The sequence below is a fragment of the Protopterus annectens genome, chromosome 5.part0 (genome assembly GCF_019279795.1).
Source record: "Protopterus annectens isolate FY-2018-M chromosome 5.part0, PAN1.0, whole genome shotgun sequence".
NCBI classification, from domain to species: domain Eukaryota; kingdom Metazoa; phylum Chordata; order Ceratodontiformes; family Protopteridae; genus Protopterus; species Protopterus annectens.
The window spans coordinates 1,369,406,489-1,369,420,268 of NC_056735.1; the positions used below are offsets into that span (position 1 = coordinate 1,369,406,489).

Below are 13,780 nucleotides of genomic sequence, written 5' to 3' on the forward strand. Positions count from 1 at the left end.
TCACAAATTGGATCTAACATCCAGAAGCAGAGCTGCCTTTGGCTCAGTGGTTCTCTGGAATATCCTTCCATGAGGGCCACCTAAGATTAACATAACTGGGGAGTCTGTCCAATTCAGTGAGGAAGAATGAAAAGGACAACACCAGATTTAAAAGCTATGTACTTACCATAATTAGGCATCTGTGTTATCCATTTTCATTCTTCCACAACCCCCCCCCCCTTCCATTCCCCTTCCTAAAATTTTCTGCAGGAACCTGTTGGACTAATTATTGGAACTTATAGTTCTGAGTTTGAGCCCAATTCTTTGGAGCTATTCCTTTTCTTTATCTAATTTATGAGGATTTTATGGGAACAAACTCAGTCTGAGGTATTGAGGATGGACTAGGGCATTATGGGCAGAGGAAGGAGCTTGAATGTGGCATCCAAATTCTGAAATATGCTGCCAGTCAGATCCAAGGATCAGATCTGTAACCCATTCATTGAAAAAGAATGAAAACATGGGCAACACAGATGTCTAGTTATGGTGAGTACATAACTTTTAATTTTGGTAATTCAGACTATAGCCATATTGCAAGTATGCACAATGAAGTGAACTATAGATAATGTTGTAAATAAAAAATTCTGTAAAGGTGCTAATGATAATTTCAATATGCAGAGATACTATCTGAACTGAGAGGAACAAAGAGCAGAAGTAGGAAAGAAAAGGCAAAATAATTAATCTATCTTACTTATTTATTTATTGACATTTGGTGACTAGGAAAGTCAAGCTCCAGTAACGTTTAATAATGACATTTTAAAATATTACATATCTATAAAAGGAAAACATATGTAGAATTGCAAAAATTGTTACAATAATTAGTGTGTGAGTTACAATGGAGGTGCTGAAATAGCATTTAAAGTAAGAGTTGTGATCTGTTTAAATATAAACGAAAGACATAAAAAATAAATTAAATGGTATTTATAAGCAGATTCAAGAATAAGTAATGTACGAAACGTTTGATAGTAATTGGAGAAGGTGGTTTATATTGAAGGACATTAATAGTGGTAATGAGGTGGAAAGTTAGGATACAATTTTGGCTGTTTGAGAGGTGAGTTAAGGAATACGTCAGTAGGAAAATAGGAGAAATGGAGCCAGAGGGAGTTTTGACAAGAGGAAGTGGGGGTAGCAAGGGGTAAGACGTATGAAAGAGGTAGTTGGAGGTGAGTGAGTAAACAGAAAAGAAAGGGGGTATAGGTGGATGATGGAATAAATGTTTGGGAGAAATATGACTATGAGAGGTTAAGAGGGAGAGGTGTGGGTTACATATTTGTTTTAGAGCATAGACAGATGTGTGAATTAAGAAGGTGTGTTTTAGTGCAATCTTGAACTTATTGGCATTATCTATACTAAAAATTTCTTCTGGCCTCCATAGTGTAGCTATAGCATAGGAATAAAGGCACTGGTTGGTGCTTCTATTTGGTTTGTATACACTTAGTTGTTTGTGTAATGAACAGAGAGTTCTGCTAGGAATGTAGCTGTGCAGAACAGATTTTAGGGTGGGACAGGAATCTGGTTTATATATTATTTTATGTGCAATAGATAGTTGTATATAGTTAAGATGGTCTGGGGATTCGAGCCAGTTTAGCTCTGTAAAAGCTTTGCAGTGATGTGAATGGCATGATAAGCCTGTGGAAAATTTGATGATCTTGCAGTAGCAGGACTGACATTTATTAGGGACGAGTGCAGGTTGGTTAAAATAGGAGAGAGGATAAAGCATTCTTTTGGTAGAAGGATCCATAAAATTTTTGTGTCTGTAGAGTGTCTCAAGTTTGAAGTGTTTTTTTTTTTTTTTTTTTGTTAATAGTATTGTGTATGTGGTGTTCAAATGTGAGTTTATTGCTTATGGTGTTACCTAGTAGCTTAGTGTGTGTTACAGATTCAATTTCTGTTTTTGTTTTGGGAGTAAATGTTAAATTCAGATGAGACTGTTTTGGGAGTAAAAAGTAGAAGTTTTGTTTTGTTGGGGTTAACCAGTAATTATTTTTCATTTAGCCAAGATTCTATTGAGATAAAGCATTTTGTGTTATTTGTAGAAGGCCTGGTATATTGTTTAATGAGGAGATGATTGTGGAATTGTCAGTGTACTGGATTAATGTGCTTTGTAGGGAGGTGGTGTGTAGGTTATTGATGAAGATATTGAACAGGAAGGGTCTAAGTATGGACTCTTGTGGGACTCCTGTTTTGTTAGTCTGCTATTGTGATAGGTAACATTGCCATGTAACACTTCTGTTGGTTAGATGTTAAACCATTGTTGGGAGGATTGTGAACATCCTAGTGAAGAAAGTTGCTGTAGATGTTTGTCATGTGATACCATGTCATAGGCCTTTAATAGATCTAGTAGTATTACAGAGGTTAACTGTCCGGAATCCCTAACTTTGTTTACTATATCAGTGAAGGAGATAAGGGCAATTGTGCTGTGTGTAGGCCTAAATCAATGTTTTGTGGGTGTAAGACGGTTGTTACGGATAAGGTAGTTTAGTAATTGCAGGTGTACACACTTTTTAAGTAGTTTTGGTAGAGGGGATAATATAGAGATGAGTCTATAGTTTTAGTTCATTTAATTTACCTCCTTTGAAGAGGGGTTATTATAGATAGCTTCAAAAGAGTTGGGACGTGGGATTCACTTATGGATTGATTGATAAGTATGCTGACAGGGTAAGCAATATATTCGGCAGCATGTTTTAAGTATTCTGATGGGAGGTCATCCGAAGAAGAAGAAGAAATCATGGGAGGCTGGCATAATGGTTAAGGTGTTTACCTTACAAGCATAACTTGCAGGGTTTGATTCTCACATGAGGAAACTGGTTAGGCTCAAAATGGCCTACATGGGGAATTAGTCTAGTACAAATAAATGAACCTATCTGTGAACCTATACAGGTTGTAAAGAGAAGGGAGGAGACTGAGTGTTAGGTGTTGATGTATTTTGGCAAGAGAGAAAAGAGGTTGTGTTGTCTGAAGTGGATGTTTGGTGGAGGGGCAGAATATTATCTGTGGAGTTAGCATTTCCGATAGTTAGAGCCTGTAACCAATTTAGCTATGCTGCCTATAAAATATGGGTATTAAACATATTAGCCACTTCATTTGGTGTTTTGTATGTAGTTGGGGATTTTGAGTGGACCCAGGGGTAAGAAGTGATGTTGGTTTTCCAAAAATTTTGTGGATTGATTTTGTGGTTGGCTAGTTGCTGTGTAAAATTCCTTTTTTATCAGCATGTACTGATTTTTTTTTTTTTTTTGCTTTGTTTCATATCTGCCTGAAATTTTCCATTGTTTTTATTCTTTTGACAAGCTTTCCAAACTTTATCTCTGACTTTAAATATTTGTTTAGTGAATTTGGTTAACCAGGGTGCATGATCTACTTTTGTTTGTGTTCTGAGAGGGGCTAAATTGTTAAGAGCATCTAAAAATAGTTTATTGTATAGATGCATTGTCTATGGGTAACATTTTTAGCATGGACCAGTTGAATGATTTTAATGTACTATTACGGAGGTCTTGACCAAAGTTTGTTAGGTTTCTGGATGTTTTGTAGGTGTGGGTTTGGGGCTTTTGGAGGGTGATTCTGTAAGTGTATGCAGGTAGGTGTACACTTAAGAATTTAGGGAGTGTATTGGAATTTGAGTACTTGTGGGGGTCAAAGACAAGATCCAATCTAGGGTTGAACCAAAGTTACTATTGTTTTGTATTCTAACTGGGGTGGTGATGAGTTGTGTAGAGGTTGAGATTGTTTGCTGGTGAATCGGTGGATCATTTTTGACAATTGATATTGACATTTCCCATGATTACTGTTTCACTGGAGATGTTTTCAGATATTCAGGAAAGAATATCTTCAAGTATAAGAAGGATGTTATGTGATCCTATCTCGCCTACATTCTGTACTGATGGGCTCGGAGCCGATCCCTCGGCTCCGACTCGGCACTCTTATGCTATAGAGCGAGGCCTCTTATTGGCTGAGCTATCTTTATCCCAGGATGCACCACCACTAATCCCCCAGATCTCGTTTGCCGCTTACAAGCTTAGACGTGGTCTCAACTTGGCTGGGCTAAGTACTATTTATTTAGACTTTTCCTGTGAGGAATTTCCTAGTTTTCAAACCAAAAGCTGTTTTAACGGCTATTCTTGTGATACGTGTGTGTATTTGCTTTTTCTGTTGAGAAAATTGTTATTTTTGTGAAGGGAAGGTTTCCGCTTTACTTAGAGGGCCTTCCCTTTGCTATTCTAGAGCTTTTTTTGGCTAGTGTTTAGTTAGTGGGTCAAGTAATTGCTTTAGTTAGAGGGTCTTGACCTCTCTTTCTGTGTTATTTCTTATTGTGTAAAAAAAAAAAAAAAAAAAACTTTACTTTTGAACTTCTAGCTATTTTTTTCTTGTTATTTTGATCTTCGCCACCTCCTTCAAAAAGAAGAAAGTCCTCAATTAGTCAGTCGGAACCGACAAAAAAAACCTAGGCAGACTTCCATCGGCTCCACGGACTTTCGGAGCAAGGGCAACTGGCCTCGATGCCTCCAGCCTCGACCCCTCTGGTCTCGGAGCCGAGGACTGGGGCATCGAGAGGCGGTCACCTTCATCGGCTCCACTGATATTGGAGCCGATAAGGTTACCGGTCAGACTCTTCCCTCGAGCCGAGTCCTTATCGGCACCAAGGAAATTGCCTTGAGATCTCCCTCGGAGCCGATAGTCGGAGTCCATCTGAGCCGGGTCCCCGAGTCCTGGAGCCAATGGAGAAATCGGTTCGGCCCGATCGGTATCCTCCAGATCATCCAAGATGTCTGATTCGACATCAACAGGGTGCTCCTAAGACTCTTCCAGTCTCCGTGTTCCAAAAGCTGTTTTCGGCTCCAGCCCATTCGGCTCGAGCCGATGGTCCACTTCCTACTATGGTTCCTCCTCCAACAGCCTCGGCACTGCTTGGAGCCGGTGCTGGTGGAACCGTGGAGGTTTTAGGGTCGGGTCCGACCTTGCTCCAACTCCGGCTCTTGGGTCGGAGTTCAGTACACGGACTTCTTCCGCCGGCCCTGGGGAGAGGCTTGGATTGATGTTTTCGGTCCCAAGCCTCCCTCTTGGTGCGCCAGCGGCGGGAGTGCCGCCCACTGTCGCGGGCTAATGGAGGTGGGACCCTCCCAGGATTCTGGTGGTCCCGCCTTCAGGGCTATGAGGAGGCAAGTAGCCAGATCTTCCTTGGCTACCTCCACGGTCTCCCCAGCTCCTTCCCTGTATACCGAGACTGGGTCTTTGGCAGTCCTCCTGTCCTTAGACAGCGGAGCCCCGGGGCCTGAGGTTACCCCCACTGTTTCTCCTCCTGGAGGTCCTTCTGAAGCCTCTTCGTAAGAACCCTCCAGGAAGAGATCGTGCAAGAGGAAGCACGTTGACTCCCCTGATGAGTCTCTTACATCAGACACTGATCTCGATGATGCAGAGGGGTCCCTAAGTCGCCCTCGGATGATGTCTCCTTTGCAGACATCCTGGAAGCCCTAAAACAACGAGGCGGCTGGCAGTCCAAACCTCCTTCTGCTGATGAGTCGGTTTCCTGAAGGCCTTCGGGCTCAGCTCTTCCGCCTCCTGGGTGTCTCCGCCTCGATGAGCTCTTGGATTTGATCTGTCGGCGGGGAACACCCAGACTCTGTGGAACCGTGCCTGCTCTTCCAATAAGTTCCTCGCACCCCTGAAAAAGAGTTTCTAACTAAAGGTGTGGCTGTAGATGCTTTGGTGGTGGCATCTGCTACCCAGCAAGATGTAGCAGAGGCTTTGACGTCCGTCCATCCTCCTAATAAGGAGTCTAGGAGCATGGATCGGCACGAAAGCGCACCCTGAGTTCAGCGGCCTTTACATTGAGGTCCTTGAACTACCTTACGCACTTTACCAGATTTCAGAGGGATCTGATTAAAGAACTATCCGATACCCTCTTGGGTAACCTGCCTGAGGAGCTGGCCCAGACGGTTGGCTCTCAGCTGGCTACAATGTCGCCCCATCTCAAACTCGTCCATGAGGCTCATTTCTTATGCAGCCAAGGCTAGTAGAGCGGCGGTACAGGCATTGCTCTCACGGAGACAAGCCTGGCTCCACCTGTGTCATTTCGCGAGGCCTTTAAGTCATCCTTGCCGACGCCTTTGATGGGTCCTCCCTGTTTGGACCCAAGGTAAAGGACACACTGACCCGCTGTGAACAGGAGGGTAAGACTCTGACTGATCGTCAGGGGCACGATTTTCCACTCCTTTCGGCCTTATCCCAAAGCTAAAAGAGGAGGAAAATGTGGTTCTGTAGATCTCAGAAGCCTTACCCCTCTCAGTAGGGAGGACTCCCTTCCAGAGGCAGGAGGGTTTTTTCGGAATTCCCGCTGCCCCAGAGGCGGCAGAGGCCCTCGCAACACTGGAGACCGCGAGTCCTTTCGTGGGCTCTTCAGCCTTCACAGTCCCTGAGGGATTGCCCAACTGTGCAGCTCCGAGCCAGTCGGGGTCGCCAAGCACCTAAAAGCCTGGGAAGGTATCACTCAGGACCGATGGGTGCTTCAATTATCGCCGGAGGTTACACCATCCCATTCTCTCATCCCCCTCAGTCCAAAAATCCCGACCCGCCACCCAGTCAACGGGATACTGCAGCCTCAGAAGTTTCAAAGCTGCTGCAAAAGGAGTCATCCAACCGGTCCCTGCAGACCAGATCGGATTAGGGACTTACTCAAGATTCTTTTGGTGCCAAAAAGACCGGGACTTGAGGCCCATTTTGGACCCCAGCATCCTAAACCGCTCAGTCAGAAAGTCCAAGTTCGAATGGTCACCCTACAAACCATTCTCCCATTGCTGGAGAAGGGTGTTTGGATGTGCTCCATAGATCTCAAGGTCGCTTATTACCATATCATGGTACATCAAGCGTCCAGGAGACATCTGCGCCCAGCCTAGGAGGCAGTCATTTTCAGTTCCGCGGCTGCCCTTTGGTCTCACCACAGCCCCCAGGGTATTCACCAAGTGTTTGGCAGTCATGACTGCTCACCTGAGAAGTCTAGGATTCCAGGTGTTTCCATTCAGATGACTGGCTCCTAACTGCCACCTCCAGGCATCTACTACTGCAGAGTCTTCGAGCCACTATATCACTCGTCAGTTCCCTTGGAATCACCTTCAATTGGCCAAAGTCTGTGTTGCTGCCATCTCAACGAATAAGATTCATAGGGGTAGAGATAGACTCAAACCGAATGCGGGTCTATCTACCTACAGACAGAATACAAACCATACAGACTCAAGTTCGAGCCTTACTTCCCAGGTCCAAAGCTCCAGCCAGGATGGTCCTGCAGCTATTGGGATCCATGTCCACCACGGTTCTTCTAGTCCCCTTGGCAAGGTTGCACATGAGAATTCTCCAATGGCTTCTTTCAGCTCAGTGGTCCTTTCAGGAACTCCCTCTCAGTCACCTCATATGGATCACGGAATCTTGCAAACGGGACCTTCGCTGGTGGCTAGTGCCCTCCAATTTGGATCAGGGACGACCCTGTGTTCTACCTCCTCCTGTGGCCACTTTGACCACGGACGCCTCCCAGATGGGGTGGGGGGGGCATTCCCTGGGCAGGTCAGTCCAAGGCAAATGGCACCCGGAAGAGACCCTACTTCATATCAACATCCTAGAAATGAGGGCAGTACTTGTCCCTTCAAGCCCTTCACGATTATCTCCCTCAGGGCGTAATTGTTGCTCACACTCAGACAACATGTCAGTTGTCTGGTACCTGAACAAACAGGGAGGGACCAGATCCTATCCTCTTTGCAGAGAAGCCATGAGAGTTTGGGAATGGGCAGTCTTGACCAAACGCTTTCTAGTGGCTACTCACATACCGGGCAAGTCCAATGTGATAGCTGACAGATTGAGCAGAACCGTCCTCTCCTCACGAATGGTCTCTGAATATGACAGTTGCAAGTCAGATTTTCAGCAAATGGGGAGTTCCATGTTGCGACCTCTTCGCGACTCCTCTGAATGCAAAGTGCAAAGAATTCTTCTCTTTAACCCCGGCTCCGGGGAAGAGCCCTAGTCCGTCCTTGGCCCACCGGCTTGCTTTATGCCTTCCCTCCAGTTCCTCTCCTTCCCAGGGTGATTCAAAAGGCATCTCTCTTGGGGAGCAAAATGATCTTAATTGCTCCTTACTGGCCTCAAGTATGGTTTCCCTACCTTCGGAAATATGCTCTGGAAGGTCCATGGTTCCTGGATCAGATCCCAGATCTTTTGGTTCATCAGTCGGGACTATTCCACCAGTCCCTGCACACCTTAAAATTGACTGCTTGGCTCCTCCTCTTCCGACTATAGTCAGGAGTCATACATTGGATCCAGAGGTTGTACACATATTATCTTCGGCCCATAAGTCTGCTACAAAGAAACTGTATTCTAGCAAATGGAAAAGATTTGCTATTTGGGCTCAACTCCGGGGCCTGGACCCCATCTCTATTGCCGTGGCAGAAGTACTAAAATTTTTAACTTCTCTTTTCAATCAAGGCTCTTCAGTCTCTACCATCAAGGTCCAATTGGCAGCGATTTCCAATTTTCACGAATCCATAAACCTACCTTTAATGAGCAACAGATTGTGTAAGACCTTCTTGAAAGGTGCTGCTCTATTAAGACCTCCGATTTCTCATCCTGCACCTCCATGGGATCTCGATATAGTGTTACGGCTTGACTTCCTTCCCTTTGAACCGGCGGCTACATGTGATCTAAAGTTTCTATCATGGAAGACAGCTTTTCTGGTGGCAATTACTTCTGCCAGAAGAGTTTCAGAGCTTCAAGCTTTGTCAGTAAACCCCCCGTACTTGGTTTTTCACAAAGACAGAGTATCCCTCAGGCCAAATCCTTCCTTTGTCCCTAAAGTTTGTTCCAGTTTCTGCTTACAACAATCGTTAGAACTTCCAGTCTTTTTCCAAAATATTCTAACAAAGCAGAATTCATTCCACACACTAGATGTCCACAGGCAGTTGCGTTTTTATTTAGACAGGACCAAATAAACAAGGAAAACAGATCAGTTGTTTGTATCCTTTGCAGACAATAAATTGGGCAAAGCTGTCACAAAGGTCACTATTGCCAAATGGATCAGGGACTGTATTACTCAAGCTTATTCCTATTCTAACAAAGAGCTTACCACCTCTGTCAAAGCTCATTCTACAAGGGCTATGGCTACTCGATAGCATTTCATTCTAAGCTTGCCATTAGTGACATTTGTGCTGCAGCTACATGGTCTTCCCCGCACTTTATTTCCCACTACAAATTGGATGTGGCATCTAGAGGACGAGCTTCATTTGGTTCCACAGTGCTCAGGAGTGTTTTCCAATGAGCCACCCAGGATTTAGGTGCTAGGACGCTGTCCCATCAGTAGAATGTAAGCGAGATAGGATCACATAACATCTTTTAGTTATGTACTTACCATAACTTTAGATGTTTGGGATCCATCTCGCCTACATTCCTAATAACCCACCCTCCTTCCCCCTTCCTTGGAGATCAGAGGATATCAGAAGGTCCGAATCCTGTTGTTTCATCTTGAAACATCTAACAATGTTATATAAACAAGTTGTGCATGTGTGCATGAATGCAGACAAACAAGATCTATGGGATTAGTGGTGGTGCATCCTGGGATAAAGATAGCTCAGCCAATAAGAGGCCTCGCTCTATAGCATAAGCGTGGAGGCTGGTAACATGAGGAAACTGGTTAGGCTCAAAATGGCCCATCAGTACAAATAAATGAACCTAGATGGATCCTATACATCTAAAGCAGATATTCAGGAAAGAATTTCAAGTATAAGAAGATTTTGGCCTGGGAGTATGTCAACTATTGCAATACAAAGTTGTTTGGTGCTGTTTATCTTTAATGATGCAGTGAGAATTTCAGCATTACTAAATGTGGGAATTGGTTTGGAGAGAGGTAGAATTGTATATGTACTAGGATAAATTAAGACTACTCCTCCAGCTATTTTATTGATTCTGTCAGTTCTTAGAATGTTAAATCCTGGTGGCAGAATTTTGGTGTCTTTGATGTGCAGCTTTAACCAGGTTTCAGAAACAGTAAATATATCAGGGGAGTATTGTGTTAGTGAGAAATGAAATTTGGTTATTTTGTTGGAAATGCTACTTATGTTTAAGATGACTAGTAACAGATTTTGTGAGAGAGGATATTGGGTATAGGAGAAGTACTGAGGGGGTCCAGGATTGGAGTAGATATCACCATACTGAATTAGATTAAGGAGAGGAGGGGAGTATTAGTTGTTGTAGGTGAGTGTTTTGCACAAAAATAAGGTATGATAAAATTATGAAATGGGTTCTGTGGAAGAAGACAAAATTTTTTGCTTAGAAAAGTAGAATGTTTGACTGGGTTAGGCTAGGTGATATTTTTGAAAAGGTATTGGCATGTTTTTCATAGTGGGTCAGAAGAGTGGGGGACTTTGGGGCAAAGTTGATTTGTGAGTGTTTAAGGGAAGTAGTATATATTAGCAGCATTAGGGCTGCAGACATAAATATGGTGAAGCTAGTAATAATTTTTAGTTGTGACATTTTGTCGGGTTTAAGATAAAGAAATTATAAAGAAGAAATTTTGGGTTTAAGATAAAGAAATTATAAAGAAGAAATTAAGTTGGGTGTATTAAGAAAGACTGAAAAATGTGTGTGGGGGGTGGGACTAGCAATATGTGGCTGTTATCTAAATAATGTGTCCTGTAAGAGCTAGGATTGTTAGGTGGAGGATTGTGGGTGATGGATTGGGATTGGTCAGAGAGTACTTTTGGGAGGAGCTTTTGAATGTAATTGAAGTGGGGGTGGTTGGGAATGCGGGATGGGTAGAGATGCGTTGTGAGCCTGAGTGAAGCGAGGGAGAACAGAGAGGGTAGAGCCTGTCCGATAAAAACCCTTTGCTAACACTTTTAAATGGGAGGGCAGAAGGCTTTTAGAACAAGCTTTTCCAGCTTCAAGAGCTGTTAATGATACATTGTTAGTATTTGTTAATATTCTAAATAGACCACAGTTCGAAACTAGCTATGATGTCATAACCCAATAGATTGTAAAGGGCGGGGGGACTAAAAAAAGTGGATATAATTTACATACCCCTGCAGGTGTGCACACCACTGCAATCACGTAATTTCTTTACAAACACTTTAAAAGACAAATGGCTGAAGTTATTTATTCTATGTACACCGCACAGTAGCTCTGGGGTTGTTAAGAGTATAAATGGTTCAGTCCAGTTGAACTAGAGTTCATAGTCAGCTATTAAGAGGTCTTGGTTAATGCTGGTGCCTTTTGGGAACCTGAAAAACAGTAAAAGATGGTGTTACAGGAATGAGAGCATGGAAGCACTATAGTGAAAGAGAGAGATGGGCATAAACACTGTATAGAACGAGAACTTAAAAATTGTATAGCAAGGCAGAGGTCCTGTGTATATGTGAGGGCAACAAACTTGTCGTTAATAAATTAAACTATAGCACACCGAAGCAAAGGATCAGCTATTATTGCATATAGCCCTTACTACTGAACTGCTTACAACATTAGGAGCTATTTGCGCTATTTCAGGCAAATCACTCTCATTAGCATTAGTTACAGTTGAGAGAAAATACGCTCTTTGGTTTGATATTTAGTATTAAAGAAGTACAATCCTCAGACCAAGTAATGTTCCAACAACAATTTAATTAACGGATGCCAAAAAAATCCCAAAACCTTTAAGAATTGCTAATCTGCACAGCTGAATAAATTCATCTGGAAGTTGAGAAACCAAAAATAGTCAAAAACTGCAGATATACACAGTTAATAAAAAGCAAGGATACATGTCCTTTTAAGATGAATACAAGTCATGCATTCTTTTATTCAGTTTATAAATACATTACTAGTAACTTCTGGAGTCTAGTCTGTTGAGAAAATTACAGATACATTGTAAATATTATTAGGCATCTAAACTGCTATTGGAAACAGCATTTATCCATTAAGTTATTACTCAAATTTCAAATAATCACAAAACAAAAAAATACCTGTAGGTATAATTCAATCGCACAAGAAATGTATTGTTACGATTCAAATTACTTGCCTGGCATGCACAAAGAGAGGAAGGAGCCAAAACACACTTATGCAGGGATTGAAGATTTAAACATGGCACATTGCAGATCAGCCTGCTATTAGTAAACTTGCTGTGGAAGACAGGTTACAAGTAGTAGGCTTGTTATTGGATATGACCCGATTAGATCAGTGAGGCTGTGATTAAGGAGTCTGGCCATGCCACAGCAGATGAAACCCGCCAGAAACTATCTGTTTTCAGGTATTTTATTGATTGTATGTTATTATATATGGTACTGGCAGGAACCTACAGCTCCAGTTAGTCATTTATCAGTTGTGCCCTTGAATCCTGTAGTCATAGCTTCAGGAGAGATCATCTTATAGATTGGGAAACTGTCCAAAAAAAACCCCTTTGCTAACACTTTTATATGAGTGGGCAGAAGGCTTGTAGAACAAGCCTTTCCAGCTTCTGGAGGTTACTTTGTTCTATTTGTTAATATTCTGAATATACCACAGTTCTAAACTAGCTGTAACTTTCATAACCCGAAAGATTTTAAAGGGCGGGGAGACTAAAAAAAGTGGATATAATCTACGTAGCACCGTAGGTGTACACATCACCACAGTCATGTAAGTTTTTTACAAACACTTTAAAAGACAAACTGCCAAAGTTATTTATTCTACATACACTGTCCCATAGCTCTGAGCTTGTTAAGAGTATAAATGGCTGGGTCCAGTTGAGCTACAGTTCGTAGTAGTGGACTTCAGGTATTAAGAGGTCTCTGTTAAAAAAGGTTGCCTTTTGGGAGCCTGGTATATACACACAGCGTGGAAGGAGTTGGTAAATGTTAACTTAATGAGAGGTAATAATAATAATACCCATTTGTTAATCAGGTAACCTCACAGGATACACAGTCCCTTTTCAGGGGCAACCTGGGAGTAGTGTTTGGTTAAGTGACTTACTGAAGGTCACACATTAGGTAAATGATGGGTGAGGGAATCAAACCCTGTACCACAGGAAATAACAGCTCATAGTCTTAACCTCCTGCAATAAGTGCCAGATGGGTACAAGATGCTCATTTAAGCAGATTTGTTTATTGCATAATCAAATGAGGATGCACTGGTAGATGCCTAACTCATAGTCTTAACCTCCTGCAGTAAGTGCCAGATGGGTACAAGATGCTCATTTAAGCAGATCTGTTTATTACATAATCAAACGAGGATGCACTGGTAGATGCCTGACTTTTGACTAATACTTGCTTTATAGTTAGTAGTACTACAATCTGCTGGTTAGTAGTACTATAATATATTGGTGTATTCTTTAATAGTATTTATTTTATACTCTTATTTAGTATTCTTTGTATAGTGTCTACAAAGATAATTTCATAGGTTTTCTAATGTACCTTAATGTTTGTGTTCTGATAGCATATCTATCTCAACATGGGCAAGAAGAAAAAGAAGGGAGGAAAAGAAGGCAATGAAGCTATGATGACATTTGCAGAAGCACTTCTGGCATATCAGTAAGTTTTCTAAAGAATACTAACCATTACTTCTAGTTTTATAGTTTTATTTTGCTAGTATTGAAAAGTATAGCTGTTGAATGTTATGAAGCCTTGTAAAGTTGACCTTTGGGGTTGGAAGAGGTTTAAAATGTATACAAGGATTTTCAGCCAGTTTCTTTATTCCGGTGCGATATATTTTTAAGAGAGAACATGTATGCCTTGGTGGGAAATGAAGATTAGCTTTAAAGTGATACAGTGGG

At 42.2% G+C, this 13,780-nt stretch overlaps 1 protein-coding gene across 1 annotated transcript in view; it reads left to right on the top strand.

Moving 5' to 3' along the window:
• The window catches only part of CCDC83 (coiled-coil domain containing 83), a 1,061,671-nt gene that overhangs the window by 40,251 nt on the left and 1,007,640 nt on the right, over positions 1-13,780 (top strand). The window contains exon 2 of the mRNA XM_044071188.1: positions 13,444-13,538. Coding sequence (XP_043927123.1) covers positions 13,459-13,538 — 80 coding nt within the window. The 5' untranslated portion in view covers positions 13,444-13,458. The remainder of the gene's footprint in view (positions 1-13,443; positions 13,539-13,780) is intronic.